The 17749-nt window shown below is 42.1% G+C and overlaps 2 protein-coding genes across 3 annotated transcripts; both read right to left on the reverse strand.

Annotated features, from left to right (window-relative positions):
- Positions 1–541: 541 nt before the first annotated feature.
- On the reverse strand, positions 542–8168 carry panx2 (pannexin 2). 2 transcript variants are annotated; one of them, XM_077597361.1, is made up of 6 exons: positions 8025–8168; positions 5959–6432; positions 4253–5367; positions 3734–3869; positions 3144–3329; positions 542–2386 (listed from the first exon to the last, which is right to left on the reverse strand). In XM_077597361.1, exons 2-6 carry the CDS (start codon positions 6185–6187, stop codon positions 2100–2102), a joined length of 1953 nt encoding a protein of 650 aa, XP_077453487.1. In that variant the 5' UTR covers positions 6188–6432; positions 8025–8168; the 3' UTR covers positions 542–2099. The 2 variants fall into 2 exon arrangements, with proteins under 2 accessions (XP_077453487.1, XP_077453488.1); XM_077597362.1 differs by having other exon boundaries at positions 7924–8056.
- Positions 8169–9282: 1114 nt separating this feature from the next.
- On the reverse strand, positions 9283–17157 carry mlc1 (modulator of VRAC current 1). Its single transcript, XM_077596702.1, has 12 exons — positions 16852–17157; positions 15836–16097; positions 14443–14532; positions 14295–14348; positions 14116–14217; positions 13641–13742; positions 13508–13579; positions 13318–13434; positions 12564–12620; positions 12338–12460; positions 10930–11100; positions 9283–10615 (listed from the first exon to the last, which is right to left on the reverse strand). The coding sequence occupies exons 2-12, from the start codon at positions 16064–16066 to the stop codon at positions 10538–10540; spliced, it is 1197 nt and encodes a 398-aa protein (XP_077452828.1). The 5' UTR covers positions 16067–16097; positions 16852–17157; the 3' UTR covers positions 9283–10537.
- Between the last annotated feature and the right edge of the window lie 592 nt (positions 17158–17749).

The following is a 17749-nucleotide window of genomic DNA, read 5'->3' on the forward strand; positions in this document are numbered from 1 at the left end:
ATTTATCAAAGCTGGGGATTGATGTCTGACACTGAGAAAAAACAACACTAGAAGACTTATGTGAAATTCTAAGTGCCTTGGACAGACCAGAGGGTTTAGAGAACAATACCTGAAAATGCCATGGAACACACTTTTACTTCTAGTTTAATTTTAAATAATTTCCCATTATTTTAGGAAATATATATTCAAAATGACAATTTACAATTTCATTACAGTAGTACTTACTGTTACTACTACTTTATTTTTCTCTATTTCTCCTGTCACATACTGTTCTGCGTGATCTCCAAATGGCTACTACTTTAAACGCAAGGATAAAATAAAAAATATAAAAAATTGGCAGCACATTGTAGGACATACTTGTATTTAGAAATATGTCAAGCAGGGGGCAGGCAGTACATGCCCTTGTTATTCCTAAATGAATGTTATCTGTAACGGGCCGTATATGGCCCGCGGGCCGAGGTTGAAAAGATGTACACACACGATCCGGGGGCGGGGCGAGCATTTCAGCAAAACGTCCGTTCGGCGAACTGTCTGTCGGCCAAACGTCCGTCGGCCAAACGTCCGTCGGCCAAACGTCCGTCGGCCAAACGTCCGTCGGCCAAACGTCCGTCGGCCAAACGTCCGTCGGCCAAACGTCCGTCGGCCAAACGTCCGTCGGCCAAACGTCCGTCGGCCAAACGTCCGTCGGCCAAACGTCCGTCGGCCAAACGTCCGTCGGCCAAACGTCCGTCGGCCAAACGTCCGTCGGCCAAACGTCCGTCGGCCAAACGTCCGTCGGCAAATTGTCCGGTCACGGTAGGATTCTTCTCAATATCAACACCCATACGAACTTGTCTGTCAATTCGGCATTTATAGCACACGTAACCCTTTGCGGGGCAGTCGGGAAATAGTGTTCGCTGCCATTGACGGCGCTAAACCGCCATTTCATTCCATCTGGAAAAATGCACAAAACAACAACAAAAAACGGCAAGAAAACGAAATATCTGAAAAACTGGGTGGGGGAAATGCACAGAAATTGAAAATGTGAGGAAACGAAATGCAAACAAATCCCGAATAAAACGTAGATCAAAAAGCCAAAAATATACGTAAAAGCAGTGAAAGAAAGAAAAAAAACGCAAATTAAAATAAAACTTTACTCTTTAGTTGTCATTGACGAACTTTCATTCGGCTCCCTGCCATTCAAAATAAATTGAACATTTATCGCCGTCAATGGCACTGATACATAAGCCTGTCCTCCCAGTATAAATGAATTGGAAGTATATTGGTGTTGATGGTAGTTAATGAGTTATGTAATATGAAAAAAATGTCAATAATAGAGAGGAGATTCAATTTGGTGTTATGAGGTCAAAGGTCATTTAGAGATCAGAAACTGAATATGATGATAACTTAATAAAGACTTACCCAATTTAAATCAAAAGTTGCAGGTGAGGTGACATGAGGAAATGTGAAAGGTCACATAGGTCAGAAAATGAATTTCACCACGACCCTAGAACAAAAAAGGTGGAAATTATTAAACTTGCAGGATATGTTTATAATATTAAACGAAAGAGGTGATTAAATTGGAGGTTTAAGAGGTGAAATATGCCACATTAGAATAATGATTTGGCAATTGCTTGATCACAGATAAGCCAATTTAAGTTAAATTTGCAAGGTAGGGGACATGGGAAGTGAAAAGGTCAGAGGTCAGAAAATGACTTTCACAATAATTCAAGATTGTAAAAGGGCTAACATGAGCCAATGTAACTCAAATTGACATTGGAGGTGGTATGATGAAAAGGGTCAGAGGTCACAGAGGTCAGAAATATGGTAACGCTTTGAAGTGGGTTGCTTAAACTGAAGTCTTGCTCTCCCAGAGTGCCCCTGTAGCTTTAATTGCTAACTATTAATTCAATCATTTTGACTCTCGTAGGCCATACGGCCAAAATCGGATGTCAAACTATGAGAACGTCAACCAGCTGACCCAAAAATAGTCCCGTGCCCTATAAACGAGTCGACGTAAAAGTGCGTGACTTCACGAGTGGCTGCGATTGCCTAAGCGATAATGTGTGCCAAGTACAAGAAGAAAGGTAGAGGAAATCCGTCCCGAGTTCTGTCCTGGTTTAACACTCCCCTCCCGCAGCAATGAGTTCGCCTGGACGTCCCGCCAAGCCGTCTCTTCGGTTCTCCTCGCCTTCTTCTTCCTCAAACAACGTGTGATGAATACTCAGCAGCTGGTGCGTCGGCGCCCGGGTGAGCGTCGGGGGCTGCGAGTGGACGTTTTCCTCCCGAGGAGGAGACGCTTTGGGACTGAGGGTGTCCGGGTTGGGGCTTCCGCCGTTGACAAATGTGCTGGTGGTCACCGTCGAAAAGGCAGCGCTGGTCGATTCTGGAGAGCAAACCTTTGTCTCTGAGTGAAAAATAGATTGGATTGGATAACTTTATTCATCCCGTATTCGGGAAATTTCCTTGTCACAGTAGCAAGAGGGTGAGGATGCAGAAATAGGAAAGGCATTTTAGACATAAATAGATAAGTAATAAGTAAGTTAATAAATAAATATAATCATGAATAAATATATAAATAAATAAACAAATAAATAAAGACACATTATATATATACATATACATACATATACATACATATACATACATATACATACATATACATACATATACATACATATACATACATATACATACACATACATATACATACACATATATATATATACACACATATATATACCCATATACATATACATATATATATATATATATATATATATATATATACACATATATACCCATATATATACCCATATATATATACCATATATATACACATATACACACATATATACACACATATACACACATATATATATATATATATATTAATTAATATATAAATAAGTGTGTTGCTGAAATATATATATATATATATATATATATACACATACGTGTACATACACATATATACATACACACATATAAGCACATATATACATACACACACAGATGTACATGCATGCATACCTGTAGGTCTTAACACTCAGCCATTTGTTTTGTTAAAGAGCATGTGTGGGTTTTTGGTGGGTGTTTTTTGACATTTGAAATGAAATGATACAAATTAGAGCAAGTTGGCTCTCCAATGTGAAGAAGCTTACCTGCCAATGCGCTAGAAACGTGAACTATGGTATGTGTGCCTTCAAGGTAAACCGCATCCATGTTGTGCTCTGACGGTAGAGGTTGGGCGGTTGTCATCTCCACCTTTGGTTTCCGAATGGTCAGCATGTACGGGTGAACGTCCAGCGAGAAGTTGCGACTGTGCTTTTTTTCCATCCCGCCTAAATCTACAAGGGAAATTTGATTAGATTAGAACTTTATTTCATCCCGTCTGAGAGAAAAGGAATTCTGTGATGTCCAAAATCTAAGGTTGTCCGCCATCCCGTCCGTACTGTCGTGTGTGAATAAAAAATACAATGTAAATAAAGTTACTAGAAATTAAAGTTTATTAAGTAAGGAGTAAAAACTCAAAACGTTAAGTAAACTGGATTCATAGAGTAAATTGAAGTCAGTATTTTAATTCAATGGTGCCTAAACTCAGATTTTTAAGTACACTGCATTCACGTTTACGTACGTAAATGTTAAAATAGAAATTTACTAGTGCAATCAAAGTGCAAATCAGTCATAATGTTCCTTTAAATTAGCATTTTTAATTCTGTAATTGTGAAAAAGGTGAACAAAATTGAAATACCTTTAGTTGCAGGATACTGAGTGCTCTTGCTATCTAGAAGCGGCGCAATGAAGCTATCGGTGACTGTCTTCCGTCTCAGCGGTTTGGGTTTTTCTGCCTTGGCGTTATTTTCCAGACGTGTTAGAGCAAGAGGTTCCTTTAAAAATTAAAAATAAATCCAAATATAAACAATGTTATTACATGAGACAACCAACCAATCACTTATAGTAGGGACAATTTAGCATACTATTAGCTTAGCATGCATGTTTTGACCTTTGGGCCAGACGGTCCACATAATGAATAAATGTACTATTTAGTTAATTTTGATAGGGGACTTTACGCGCGTCGAAGGTACGGCAGCTGGTTGCTTCCAACTAGTGGACGGGAGTGGAAGTGCACCCAGCTATTGTTATTTGCAGCAAAAATACTAATGTAAAGGTCATTTCAGACTGATTTTTAATGGATACGAGAATCGTGCAACATATCGCGGAATCATTTTTTTATTTTTTTAGTTATTTAAATAACTTGGTCCAAACTTACTTTAAAAGACTGCGGGAGAGGATTGGAAGTGGGCATCCATTTGATCTTCTTGCGTGGCCGCTTGATGACCAGCGGCTCGGCGGGAATCTCGCCCACCCGCAGGTCGGAGGGATCGGCGTTGGGGTCGACGGTCTGGATCCCGGAGTCCCTGACGGTGGGCGTGGCGTCGTGGTTGGACTGCGCCAGCGCGGCCAAGAGCTGCCGGACCACGTTGTCGTACATCAGGTCGCTCTCGTTGGTGATGAAGTCCAGCCGGTTGAGGGACTTGATGTGGTCCCTGTTCTCGTTGCAGAACATGGCCAGGATGTTGATGTCGCAGAACTGGGACTTCTGCCAACGCCGGCGGGTCTTGATGCCCACTTTGTGCAGCTTGTCGAAGACAAAGTTGGACTTGCGCACCACGAAGAGATGCAGCAGATTCAGCAGGATGATGAGGTTCATGGTGCAGAGGAGCGCCAGGTCCACCGCCGCCATGATCCGCTGCAGCTGGACGGCGGGCAGCTTGCAGTTGACCCGGATCTTCAGCTCCGGGTAGCTGCTGTGGTCCGGCGGCTCGCCCAGGGCGCAGGTGAACTCGTTCTGTCTCTGCCGGGCGTAGTAGGCGCTCAGGTAGGAAATGGGGATGGAGCTGAGGCAGATGATGGCCAGGTGGCGCGCCAGGTAGATCTTAGCCAGGAAGTTGCTCTCGCCTCGCCGCTCTAAATATTTCTCAAAGAGATTCTGCTCAGGGCTCTTCTCCTTCTCGGCGTTCTCGATGATCTCCCGCCGCTCCCGCTCGCTGATGCCGGGCCCCTTGGACTGGATCTGCTTCTCGATCTTGGGCGCGCGGCCCTCGGCGGCCCGGTGGTAGCAGTTGTCGATCTCCTGCAGCAGGAAGTTGAGCTCGGACGTCAGGCGGGTGGAGGCCAGGAACTCCCAGCCCAGGGCCGGGATGTACATGATGCCGGCGAAGGCCAGCAGGGCGTACGGGAGGAATTTGTGCTCCAAGAGAGAAGGCCAGAGATGGGACTCCACGCCGGGCGCGGCGTCGTGCAGCTCCGTCCAGCAGTAGCCTCGGGCGTACAGCGCCTGGTCTCGGGTGAAGTTATGGGGAGTGTAGCAGTAGATGGACTCCTCTGAGGAGACAGACCAAAAAATAAGTATTAAAAAACAAGCTGGAAAATTGGTGGCAATGAGATAGCTCAATGAGATAGCTCAATGAGATAGCTAGCACATTGAGATAGCGCAATGAGATAGATAGCGCATTGAGATAGCGCATTGAGATAGCGCGTTGAGATAGCACATTGAGTTAGCACATTGAGTTAGCGCGTTGAGTTAGCGCGTTGAGTTAGCTCAGTGGCTATCTAAACCCATTCAATGCCACTCCAGACTACATTTTTGTGGTAGTTAGAACAAAAACACGCAAAGATCAGAAGAAAACAAACAGGACTAAAAAACAAAAACAAATGAAGACACCAAAAAGTATAAAAATAAAACGGGAAAAAAAAACTAAAAAATGGAAATAGTATGCAACAAATATGCAAAAAAAACACCATAAAAACAGTAGAAAACTACAGTTCCTCATTTCACTCATTGTGTCTAAACCATTTTGACTGCTAGAGTGGGACAGCTAACAAAAACCAAAAAAAGAAAACTGACAAAAACAAAATATAACAGGTTTATTATCTGTCGCAACCGAGTAGATTCCAAAATGAAGAATGTACAACCTGCAAAGTTCCTGGTGAAAACGAGGGTGACCAACAGGATGGGGATGATCACCGTCCCGATGGTCACCACGCGATCGAAGGGCAGCTCCAGCTTGAGCTGCACCAACAGGCTCGCCAGGGCGCCGCCGCGTTCATCCTGCGACGAACCGGGCAGGATGAGCTCCTTCAGCTTCTCGCCGGCGAGCAGGGCCGTCGCCATATCTAAATTTTGCTCCAAGATGTTCTGCATTGGGGGTGGGGACGGGAAGAAAAAAGACCAAGGCTACAACCCGCCACTCAAAAGAGCGGTCGCCCACGCGACGATCCGCGGCTATCTCTGGCCTCCCTCGCCATAGACGGGAAAAAGCCGCTGCATTTCTGGCTGGATCTCAAAGCTGGGCCATGTTCAGGAGGAGAGCCTTTCCTGTCTCTTCCGTTTGCATCTCGTCATTCTGTTGGCGAGGGCGGCCAGACTTGGGGTCAAAAGACGTCGTCCTGGAAGACAAGAAAATGGAAGAAGCGGAATGACCAGGGACGTCAGTCGCTTCTGAGGCCAGGGGTGTCGGATTTGCCCCTCGGAGGAGCAAAGGAGGCTCAGAAATGAAGCAATACAAGAAAAAGCTTTAATCAGATTTTAAAGATATTCAATTCAATTCAAATCCCCCAATATAAAGTTAGAGTGCAGGAGTAATAATACAAACATGAAATGGGGGGTATAGCAAGAGTGGTTAACATGTTGGCATCACAGTTTTGGGGTCGACGGTTCGATCCTAGGTCGATCCTCACTGTGTGGAGTTTGCATGTTCTCCCCGGGCTTGAATGGGTTTTCTTTGGATGCTCTGGTTTCCTCCCACATCCCAAAAACATGCTATGCTAATTGATGCCCTGTGAAAACTTTTCCTACATTTTAGAACTTGATTTATTTAATAAAAGAGAATCATATTAATGAACATATACATAATTCATGTTAATGAATATGTAAATATGTAAGATTATAGGCGAATAGGCTAATTTCTATCCTAAAAATGGTTGAATGCATTCATTTTCTGTACTCCTCTTCTCAAAAAGTGTTAAATTTGTCTGTTTATTTACTAATAACTCAGTTGCTTGATCCATAAAATGAGATGGAATTTAAAAAAGAAAATCTACAAATTATTTAGGGGGCTCAAGAATATTTTAGGGGGCGCCTAAAATAGGCCTAGTGACACCACTGTGACATTCAAAAATGCTAGCAGAAAAAATGCGAGACGTGAATTTTGGAAAGGGTGCGCTGGCGCGTATGTCATCTTCATGTATTTTTCAAACTGCTGCAGACTCTGGAGGTCGGGCAAATGTCCTTTACGCGGCAGCTTCCTCAACTTTCCTAGGCCTCATTGGCAGTCTGCGCCGCTTCTTCATTCGCTTCGATTGGACGTCTAGCAAACCTCAATGGCACCCACTGATACCACCACAAGGAATTGAGCCTTAAACCCCCAAGCCCAAATCAATGTAAAATGACCCAAAAGAAAAAAAAAAAAACATTTTTCATCCTCATTTTGGCTCTCAGTGCCATTCCTTCATCCACCACCTCTCATTCAAACCAGATTGGACGTCCACCACCGTCAATGGCAGCCAATAATATCACAAAGCTCACCCTTAAATCCTCCCAAATCAATAGGAAATGACCCAAAAGAACACCAAAACAGATGAAATAAAAAAAAACAATAAAAAAAAACACTTCATCCCCATTTAAATTGGCTATCAGTCCCAGATTGGACGTCCACCACCGTCATCCTCACAAGGATCTGACCTTTAATCCCCCCTGAAATGAAAAGGAAGTGATCCAAAAATATCCAGGAAGCAAAGCACCCCCAGAAATGCTATTTTGTCTTCATGTTACGTCAAAGCTGGATAACCCAATCCGGGAAATCTCCGCTTGCAAAAGCCGACAGAAGCAATGCAGCTGCCAAACAAAAGTACACTGAGCACTGTCCACAATGTCTCTACCTTTGTGTCCGTCCGTTCCTGGGCGTCCTCTCCGCAGAACATCTGGCTACAGAATATTAAAGACGTCGGCGAGGAGCACGTTCAAATAGAAATTCACCCACCTTGTCTGCAAGCATCTCGCGGCGGGCTAAGAGTTCATAATCTGCAGTGCGGGCGAGCAGTTTACAGCATGTAGCCGCGCACACCGGTTTGTTCCGCCTTGGCCCCCCCCTCACCACCCCACCTCCTCTCCTCCAGGCTCGCCGCCCCTCCTCTCCATCTCCTTGTGTCATCGCACATGAACATTCTGGAGCTCACCGGCAGACCTAAATGGTGAGGTGATGTCATGATACGCCTCGGGTGCGTAGCCAGACAGAAACCAGGAAGCAGGAAAGGGCTGGTGCACAATTTAGGATTTGAATGACAAAAATAATCATGTAAAAACAATAAACACAGGGACCAAAATGGCGACCAAACTGGGGAAGACGCACACTGACGAAGAGGCAAAAACATGACTTGCGTGAAGGCGACCAAACGAAACTAGGTAATACTGCCACACCAGACATGTCAGACACGGGTTTAAATGCACAGACAAAGGCCGATTACTAATCACACACACCTGGCCACGTAAAGGAAGGGAAGCCCGGAGGGACACAAGAGGCAAAAGGGACACAATCACCCGGACAGCACACACAAGGAAAAACACGCACACATCCACCCAAAACCCAAACAAAACATGAGAGGTGGGCCTTAAAATTCTCAGCTGGTGTACTGTAATTCCATAGGTTCAGGGATGAATAAAGGTTTGATGAAATTTGCCGGTTATTTTTGTTTAAATCTTAAAATACTGGAAATTTCTATCATAAAATATGGTGGTAATTGGATTTTTTAAAAATGACGAACTTTTCCGATAAGGTCAAAGGTCACAGGGGTTTGTATGGTTTTTTTATCAGTATAATTGTGCTCCAAATAACAAGAATGAATAAAGGTTTGATCAAATTTGCTGGTTATGTTTGTTTAAATCTTAAAATACTGGAAATTTCTTACTGGGATTTTTTTTGGTGGTAATTGGATTTTTTTAAAATGACGAACTTTTACGACAAGGTCAAAGGTCACGGGAGTTTCTATATATTTTTTGTTAGTATGATTGTGCTCAAGATAACTTAAGGAATAAAGGTTTTATCAAATTTGCCAATGATGATTATTTTGTCTGTTTTATCTGCGTCTTTTCACGATAACTATTATGTAACTTTTAGGGTGTGTTTATAAAATAAAATGGAAGTGGTGATTATATTCCAAGAAGGATGAGGTCAAAGATCACCGAGGTTTGTTTAAATATTTTTCTCGTTTATTTGTTGCACCACAAGTGTAATAATGAAATAGTTGAGTGCAGAAAACACATTGTATTGACAAGTCGAAACTATCGTAAAGTTATAGTTCAAGATTTTTTAAGATCCACAATGATACTTGACACCAGGGATGTCCAAACTTTTTTGCCCAAGTCCAGTTAAAGTTAAAACTGAGAAGTGCAACATAGTCTGAATTTGTGCATGATATTCCTAATTCGCTGCGGGCCGCCAAAAACTGGGCAGCGGGCCACAGTTGGCCCACGGGCATTAGATTGGACACCCCTTTCCATGCAGAGAAAAAAAAATCTATTTAAAAATGCTACGTAACACTTGTGACTGTCACAACCCTGCCGTCCCAACACAAGAAATACAAGTTGCAGGTTTTAAAAAAATGATTTCAATCTACAAATATTCAACGTTCATAAATTTACTTTATGATGTGTACAGTACGTGCAGTAGGGGTGTCAAAATCCTCTTAAGGGTTCAAACCACCTCAATAACAATTTTTTTCTGATGTATTTTTATCTTATTTATTTATAATTAATACACAAAAAAGCAAAAATCAACAGTTTTTTTATTCCCCATTGTAGTTTTAGTTAGTCTCTAATAAAAAAAATGGAGAAGCAGTGTTGTGTGTTTTTGTTAGTTTTTAAAATGTGTTTAAATAAACACAAAAAGGAAGAAGTGCATCTTTGATTTTTGTTTATTTAATTTTTTTTTGTTAAAAAAAAAGAAAAATAAGTATTCTATATATTTTAAATTATTATAATTGAAAAAATTAACAAGGGAAAAAATCATTCTTAGATGTAGGTTTTTTTCATATTTTTTTTTCTTCCATTTTTCCATTCTTGGATTGATTTAGATTTATTATTTTATTTTATTTAAAATTATTTTTGTTAAAACAAAGAATAATAAGTACTCTAAATATTTTAAATAATTATAATTTAAAAAAATTAACAGGGGGAAAATCATTCTTAGATGTAGTTTTTTTTATATTATTTTTTTCCATTTTTTCATTCTTGGATTGATTTTGATTTATTATTTTAAAAAAAACAAAGTGGTAACCATTTTCTCTCTTATTTAAAAAAAAAGTAAAAATGGTAAACATCACTTGCAAAAAATGCAAAAAAATTTCTGCAGTGAGAAATAAGTTCTTAAAAACTACAGAAAATATAACTCAATGTTAAATTACCCCCAAAAAATAAGATGATGCAGAGGGCCGGATCTGGATATTTTCTAGAATTTGAATGAAATACCTCCAAAATGGCATTTTTGTGTATTGTAGTTCATTGAGTGATCTGCACCATAACGGCCTTTCGGGTCCCATCTTTGCTCAAATTCTGCAAAGTTCCATTTGACGCTTGCTGGCAAAGTGAAGAAGAAACAAAGCATCAACAACAATTATAATTAATATCACATAACACTATAATTTACATCTTGAAACCGGAGACGAAGCAAAAAAGAAAAAAAACGAACCCCCAAAAATTGCAAATAGCTACAAAAAACCCTACAAACAAGAATAAAAATAGAAAAAATATTAATTAAAAAAACACAAATAATGTAATAAAAAAAATCATAAATAATAGCAGAAAAAAGCTCTGGATCTTTCAGAAATAGTTCTCTTTTTTTAAACAATAGAAGTGTCAATAATGGAAATAGTATGGCGTCGATAGCGTACCCCGCAGTAGCGTCCAAAGCCCGGCGGCGGGGTTTCACGTCGCTCGCCGAGCGACGCCGTCAAGCGCAGCCGACTCTTGTAAAAGGCGCAGTGCACCACCGTGGCCGAATTTAAAATGGCTTGCACCAGCAGCAAGGCCAGCAGAATCAGCAGCAAAATGTCGTAGGATTGCTGGAGGCAAAACAACTGGTACTTACTGCGTGAATACTTTACCGGAAGTCGACGCCGTGGAGCTACCACAGTCTCATATTTGAACCCACGCTTTATGGGATTTAGAAACGACAGACATGAATGAAAAGAATTCAGCTGGTGCGCCCACTCAAATAATAAGTGCCAAAACACTGCTACAAAGACTAGTAGATGTGAATGAATTATAATCCCTACCTAACCAAATTGGTGACTTCAGTTTTGGGCTCATTGCTAAAGTTTAGTCATTTTTTGCTACGGTTTAGTCAACTTTGGGTGCAGTTGACTAAACCCTGGATACAATCTAGTACAGTGGTACCTCGACCTACGATCAGCTCGTGGTACGATGAAAATTTCGATCGTATAATTCGCCCGCGATACGATCAAAATTTTGAGATGCGACCAAGCCAGGTGGCCATGACATGAGAAGCTGTTTATCATTATAGCGCACTGTCTTTTTTGCCGCATCTCTTTCGTGTATAACTGATATCTACGAGCACTGAACGATTTATTCAGACGAGTTTCGACCAGGAAACGCACAACGCGCATGCACAGGCAAAAAGAGGGCTTTCTGGGTAATGAAGAATACTCGTGCACACAACACCGATAGCCAATGGCACCCTTTCTCAGAATAAAACTTCATTACCCACAATCAATACGTGGGTAAGCTCAGCTATTGCATTTCCTGTTATTCTTTCTAAGCTCCCGCGATCGCTCATTCAAGACTACTTCTCGCTGGCAAGTGGTCGTGCATTATCCTATTGTGAGGACATTTGTGTGCATCATTTTCGGAATATTTTGAAGGAAATACAACAGCAAACAGCCCATCGATAGCGAACGTGAGGGTGTAGATCGTATGTCGAGGTACCACTGTAATTTGTGGGCACAGATTGCTAAACTGTACACACAGTTTTGTGATCTGTACCCAGAGATTAGCAATCTAAAACTACATTTTGGATACAGATTAACTATGAAAAATATTTTTTTTCCTAACTCAGCATCCGGGAGGTTCTGTACAATAATAGTGTGTGGATTTCAAATGAAAAGTACATTCTAAAATGCACATAAGGCAATTGGTGTATACATGTTATGAATGTGTGTGTTTTGGTTCAGATGGGGGTGTGTGCATCAAAATTGTGTATTTTGTCAGAAGTGCGTGCGTGCTGATTTTGAGACTGTTGTAGTTCCGTATTGAAGCCGAGAGAGAAGAACGCTCGCTAACCTTGGCCGGAGGCACGTCGTGGAGAAAAATGTCCGCAAAAGTCAGCACGCTGCAGGAAAGGAAGCCAGAGGCCGAAAAGAGGAGCGGCGATGTCACGCTGCTGATGGCGATCACGGCTTCCACCTGAAACAGAAGCCAAATAAAAAGCCGGCCACACTCTCGCTTGCCACGGATTGGACGTCGACTTCAATATGATGAATAGGACATGATTTGATGGCAGACTCACCAGGCATTTGTTGGGGCATTCTGACAGCACGTGACTGGCAATAGCACTCGGAAAACACTGCAAACACACACATTTCATTTACATCAGTTAAATTGCTGTTTTTTTCAACTCATTGCATGCCATTGACAATGACAGACGTCCAATTCAATTGGACTGGGCGACTGCATCCCAAAAACATGTATGCTAGGCTAGCTGGTTGAACACGTTTGGTCCACCACCTCGTGCCTGAAGTCAGTTGGGATAGGCTCCAGCACCCCCCGCGACCCTTGAGGATAAGCGGTTCAGAAAATGAATGAATAATATATAGATGTCTATATAGAAGTAGTATATAGTATGTACATATACATATAGTGAGTTTGCATTTTCTCCCTGGGCCTGTGTGGGTTTTCTCCGGGTAATCCGGGTTCCTCCTACATTCCAAAGACATGCATGGTAGGCTGATTGGACACTCTAAATTGCCCTGAGGTACGAGTGTGAGCGTGAATGGTTGTATGTCTCCTTGTGCCCTGTGATTGGCTGGTCACCAATTCAGGGTGTCCCCCGCCTCTGGCCCAAAGTCAACTGGGATAGGCTCCGGCACCCCCACGAACCTAGTGAGGATAAAGCGGTTCAGAAAATGAGATGAGATATACATACAGTATGTGTATCTGTTTGATAGCTAGCTAGCTAGCTAGCTAGCTAGCTAGGTTAATGTTTGTTGGACCTCATTCTAGCAAAGTATTTTTTGTCATAAATGATTTTTTGTTTTTCTTACAGCCACCAGGATCCAGAAAAAGGTGACCGACAGGTACGGGCCGGGCAGCAAGGCGTCCATGTTGAGCGCGATGATACCCCCAAACACAGCGGAAATTCCCACGATGACCTCGATGACCTGCGGCGCAACAGTCCATTCGGTCAAAGCCCGGCGACCGTCGCCACGGTCGACGACAACGACGGCGACTCACGGAGTAAGCTTTCAGGAGACGGGCGGGGAAGACGGGCGGGCTCGTCAGCGAAGGTCGCCGGCGGGAATCGACCTGCCGAACCCGAGGTCCAGGATACGGCCAAGGACCCGGGGACGGAAAGTTAGGTACGTACCTTTCTCGGGCAACAGCAGGCTTCTCCGGATCGAGCCGACAAGATGACGGTGGTGGCCGTCAACACTTCCAGCAAAATCAGCAAAAGGAGGTTAAAGTTGATCTAGATGGAGGAAAACAAAATGTACTTGAGTTGTGGAGAAAAAACCTGGGGGTGCTTTGCTGTCTAGTGGATTTTGGATCACTTCCTGCTTCATTTTGGGGTCTTTTCAGCTCACTTAAAATGTGTTTTTTGGGGGCAAAAATAATGTTTTTTTTTTCAAGACTGACAACCAACAATTGGCCGATAACTTATTTGATTTTGTGATTGTTCCGAATGGGACAAAAAACTTAGTAGGCATTTTTTTTGTCTTTGGGGCGTTTTGGTCCCAAAATATTGTTGTTTTTTTGGCATAAGGGTCCAAATTAAAAGAAGGTGAAATGGCAAAGCATCCCCAGAACTCGCAAATCAATCAAAAATGTTGATTTTACATTACATTGACAGCTGAAGGGTTGACAAGCAGTTTACATCCAAACCAAACCAGGCAAGTGGTCGTCACTGCAAAGGTTGACACGTAGACCACCTGAAAGTCTGACACCTAAAAAAAAAAAAATAATAATAATGATGAAAATTCACTTTCTAACAGTCGTGCCTTTTGTGATGCGCATCACTTACGGCCACATGTCTGTTCTTAGCAATGGCGAAGCTAGCGATGGCCGCTGGTACGCCCTGTTGAGTGCAGTCAAATAAACTGTCAGAATTCATCTTTTTCTTCCAAGACTCGTGAATGTCGCGGAGGGTTGAATAGAGTGCTTGGACTTACGGAGCCGCCAGCGCAGCGCAGGTAGTCCATGGCAACGGGAAAGAGGTTTCCCAGGTACAAAGAGAAGCCGGAGGTGACCAGAAGGCTGCCCTGTCCAGTCCGTGTCAATAACAACATTAGAAATCGGGGGAATAATAGAGGGGATCCCATAATCTGGCTATATTTTGTCCTTGGGTCAAAGGTTGATTGAGGAAAAGACCGAGACTGAAAAACTGAGGTAAGACCCAGAAAAATCCACCAAAAAAAACAACTAAAATTATATGGAAAAGGTTTTGGTGTGTATAAAGTATATACATGTGTATATATGTATAAATAGCTTAGTAGTTTAGATGTGTATCTGCACAGTCTATATACACAGGTGTATACAGTATATTTGTTTAAATGTTCAGTATATATGCGTATACATGTGTAGTATAGATGTGTATGTGCATATCTAAAAATAAATATGTGAGTATACATTATGTGTATATGTATAGTATGTGTTTTTTCTGCATATATATATATATATATATATATACACATATATGCACAAAAACACTGAACATATACACATATATATACTGCATACTCATGTGTATATGTATGTGTAGGTCTATGTGTGTATATATATATATATATATATATATATATGTATGTACATACATATACACATATATACATACATATACAGTTGTACCTCTACTTACGAATGCCTCTAGGTATAAAATTTTCAGGTTACAAAACCTTTTGAGATGCAAATGAGTGTCTCAATATACAAAATCAAGATCCAAGTTACGAAAATGTCAATTTCCTGTATCCGTTATTTTATTTTGAAATTGTCACGGAAAAACCAAAAACTGTTTCAAGATTATCTTATGTTCATTGGACCGCCGACCGTCGTTGTGTGCTAACTTAGCCCCGAGTTAAGAGGGAGGGCAGTTAAGACGCGTCTACCGTATGCATGCATGTACATCTATGTGTATGTATGTATACATGTGCTTATATATATATATATATATATATATATATATATATATATATATATATATATATATATATGTATGTATATACATACATATATGTATGTGTATATATATATATATATATATATATACATATATATATAGACATACATATATATACATATATACACACATGCATATATATATATAAATATATATACACCTATCTATTTAGGTCTAAAATGCCCTTCCTATTTCTGCATCCTCACGCTCTTGCTACTGTGACAGCGAAATTTCTCAAATACGGGATGAATAAAGTTATCCAATCCAATTACCAAAATGAAGCTGTTCAGCATCAAAGGAAAGCCCTAAGCAGCACCTGTGACAGGTCGTTTATGTAAGCCGCCGAGGATGTCGGCGGGAAGTCCATTTTCTAGGTCTTGCACTCTTACCCCGATGAGGACGCTGTAGATCCAGGCCCTGCAGCTGAAGCAGGGGTGCCGAGGGGACCGCGGGCGGGCCAGCCGCAGGTCGCTAGCCCTCACATCCACCGTGTAGCCGTCCCGCTCGGAGCCGTCGCCGTCGGTCGGCCTCCCCAGGGAGCCGCAACGTTCCAGAGTGGACGCCGCCGAGCCGTAGGTGAACTCCTCCCGGCCCGACGTGTCGTCGCGCTGCAGCGCCATCGCTTGGGAATTGGCGAGGGCTCGTTCCACCCTAAAGTGGGTTACTCTAGCTCAGGGCTGGGCATCAAACTATTCCACTAAGTAGGTGCAAGTTTTCATTCCAATCCATAAGAGGACACCTATTCACTAGTTTGGTATGTTAGATAGACAATCAGTGGATTGCAGTCAGGTGCTTCTTGTTTCAGCAGAAATCTCATTGGTTACAGTGACACTGTCTGTGTTGGATCGGTTGGAACTAAAACCTGCACCCAAAGCGGCCCTCCAGGACCGGATTGCCCCTCTTGCTCTAGCTACCAGACACTTTAGCCAATGAGATTTTTGCAGAAAACAAGAACCACCTGACGGCAATCCACTGATTGCACTTGTAGGACACCAGATTGGCGAAAATGTCCTTTTTACGGGTTGGAATGAAAACCCGCACCCACTGCAGCCCTTTTGAGGAATAGTTTGCCCAGCCCTGCAATAAAGTCTCTTACTATTGTTTTTACTGCAGTTATTTACAGAACTTACTATAGTTACCTTGTTTAGTTACTCACTTTTAGTAGTTATTGAAGTTGTATATGCACTTTAGTTACATACTGGACTCATTGTTGTCACTATACTAACTCTAGTTAATTACATACTGTACAGAACATTTGCCCACTGGCCCCTCCCAGTCAAATTGGACTGATCTCTCTCTCTCAATGCCAGCCACATTAGTGGAAATGATTCGATTTCCAAACTAAGTTTAAGAGGCTCAAAAAGGCGACGTCCGCAAACAATCAAACAAAACAGAGTGTACTCACCTGCAACTTCAAAACTCTAAAAAGCTGTATCCCAGATATTAAACCACGAAAGGGACGGCAGGCGATTGGGGTGCTCGACTCCTTCCGCCTGCCATATCTTTACCCAAAGTGCGGAGCTCAAACGCACGTCTCCGGTCCCTCCGGCCAAGTTTTTGTTCCAAAGGGGGAGCCTCCGCCTGTGCATGACAACAAGGGCGTTGTAAGGGGGCTCCCGCCGGGGGCACACTTTGGAGGCCAAACATGCTTTTCATCTCCCCCTTCTCTCCCGCTCGACTTTGCCCCGAAATGGACGGCAAGACCCCGAAGAAACGAGGGAATCCCACGCAAGTCGCAAAAAGCCACCCCCTCGAAAAACGTCAAAATTCGACGAGGCCTTTAATCGTGGAGGTAACCATGGCGACGGCCTAACAATGGCCTCGGCCCCCCCTTTCTTTCCTCCCCGCCGAGTACCCTGTCGTCATCATTTTCAGCACGGTTGATTTCAAATACTAGAGCATAGAAAAGGGAGGAAGAGGCTGAAAAAAACGTCTTTTTTTCAGTCACGACACAGATTAAAAAAACTTTAAATGCAACCGGAACAACATTTGAGAATATTGTCGTGTGTACCGTACTTACCGCACCATAAGTTGAACTTTTTTGTTGACTAATCCTCAAGTGCCACTTACGTTTTTTTGTTCTTGTCGTTTTTTTTTGTTATCTGAAAAACAGTTAGGTGAACAGCCTGTTGTTTTCCCTTTTGCTAATGTTACTTGAACGTATGTTTTTACCTGGTTTGTGATCAAAACTAAACAAAAATGGCGCTCCAAAAATGTGACTTCTATGCAAATTTCCATTGTGTAATTGAATATTGTGGAATGATAGCCTGGATAATAATTGTTGTTTCGCCATATCGTGAGAT

Source organism: Stigmatopora argus, chromosome 3 (assembly GCF_051989625.1).
Source record: "Stigmatopora argus isolate UIUO_Sarg chromosome 3, RoL_Sarg_1.0, whole genome shotgun sequence".
NCBI lineage: Eukaryota > Metazoa > Chordata > Actinopteri > Syngnathiformes > Syngnathidae > Stigmatopora > Stigmatopora argus.

What these genes read in the sequence shown, in the direction of transcription:
- panx2 (XM_077597361.1), bottom strand. Translation starts at nt 6,187, where the DNA reads ATGCAGAACATCTTGGAGCAAAATTTAGATATGGCGACGGCCCTGCTC. An exon ending in CTCTCCCGCAGTCTTTTAAA is followed by an intron (nt 3,870 to 4,252) that starts GTAAGTTTGGAC and finishes TAATTTTTAAAG; the next exon opens with GAACCTCTTGCTCTAACACG. An exon ending in CGTTTCTAGCGCATTGGCAG is followed by an intron (nt 2,387 to 3,143) that starts GTAAGCTTCTTC and finishes TTTTTCACTCAG; the next exon opens with AGACAAAGGTTTGCTCTCCA.
- mlc1 (XM_077596702.1), bottom strand. Translation starts at nt 16,066, where the DNA reads ATGGCGCTGCAGCGCGACGACACGTCGGGCCGGGAGGAGTTCACCTAC. An exon ending in CTAAGAACAGACATGTGGCC is followed by an intron (nt 14,218 to 14,294) that starts GTAAGTGATGCG and finishes TTTTTTTTTTAG; the next exon opens with GTGTCAGACTTTCAGGTGGT. An exon ending in ACGACGTGCCTCCGGCCAAG is followed by an intron (nt 11,101 to 12,337) that starts GTTAGCGAGCGT and finishes TTTTGCCTCCAG; the next exon opens with CAATCCTACGACATTTTGCT.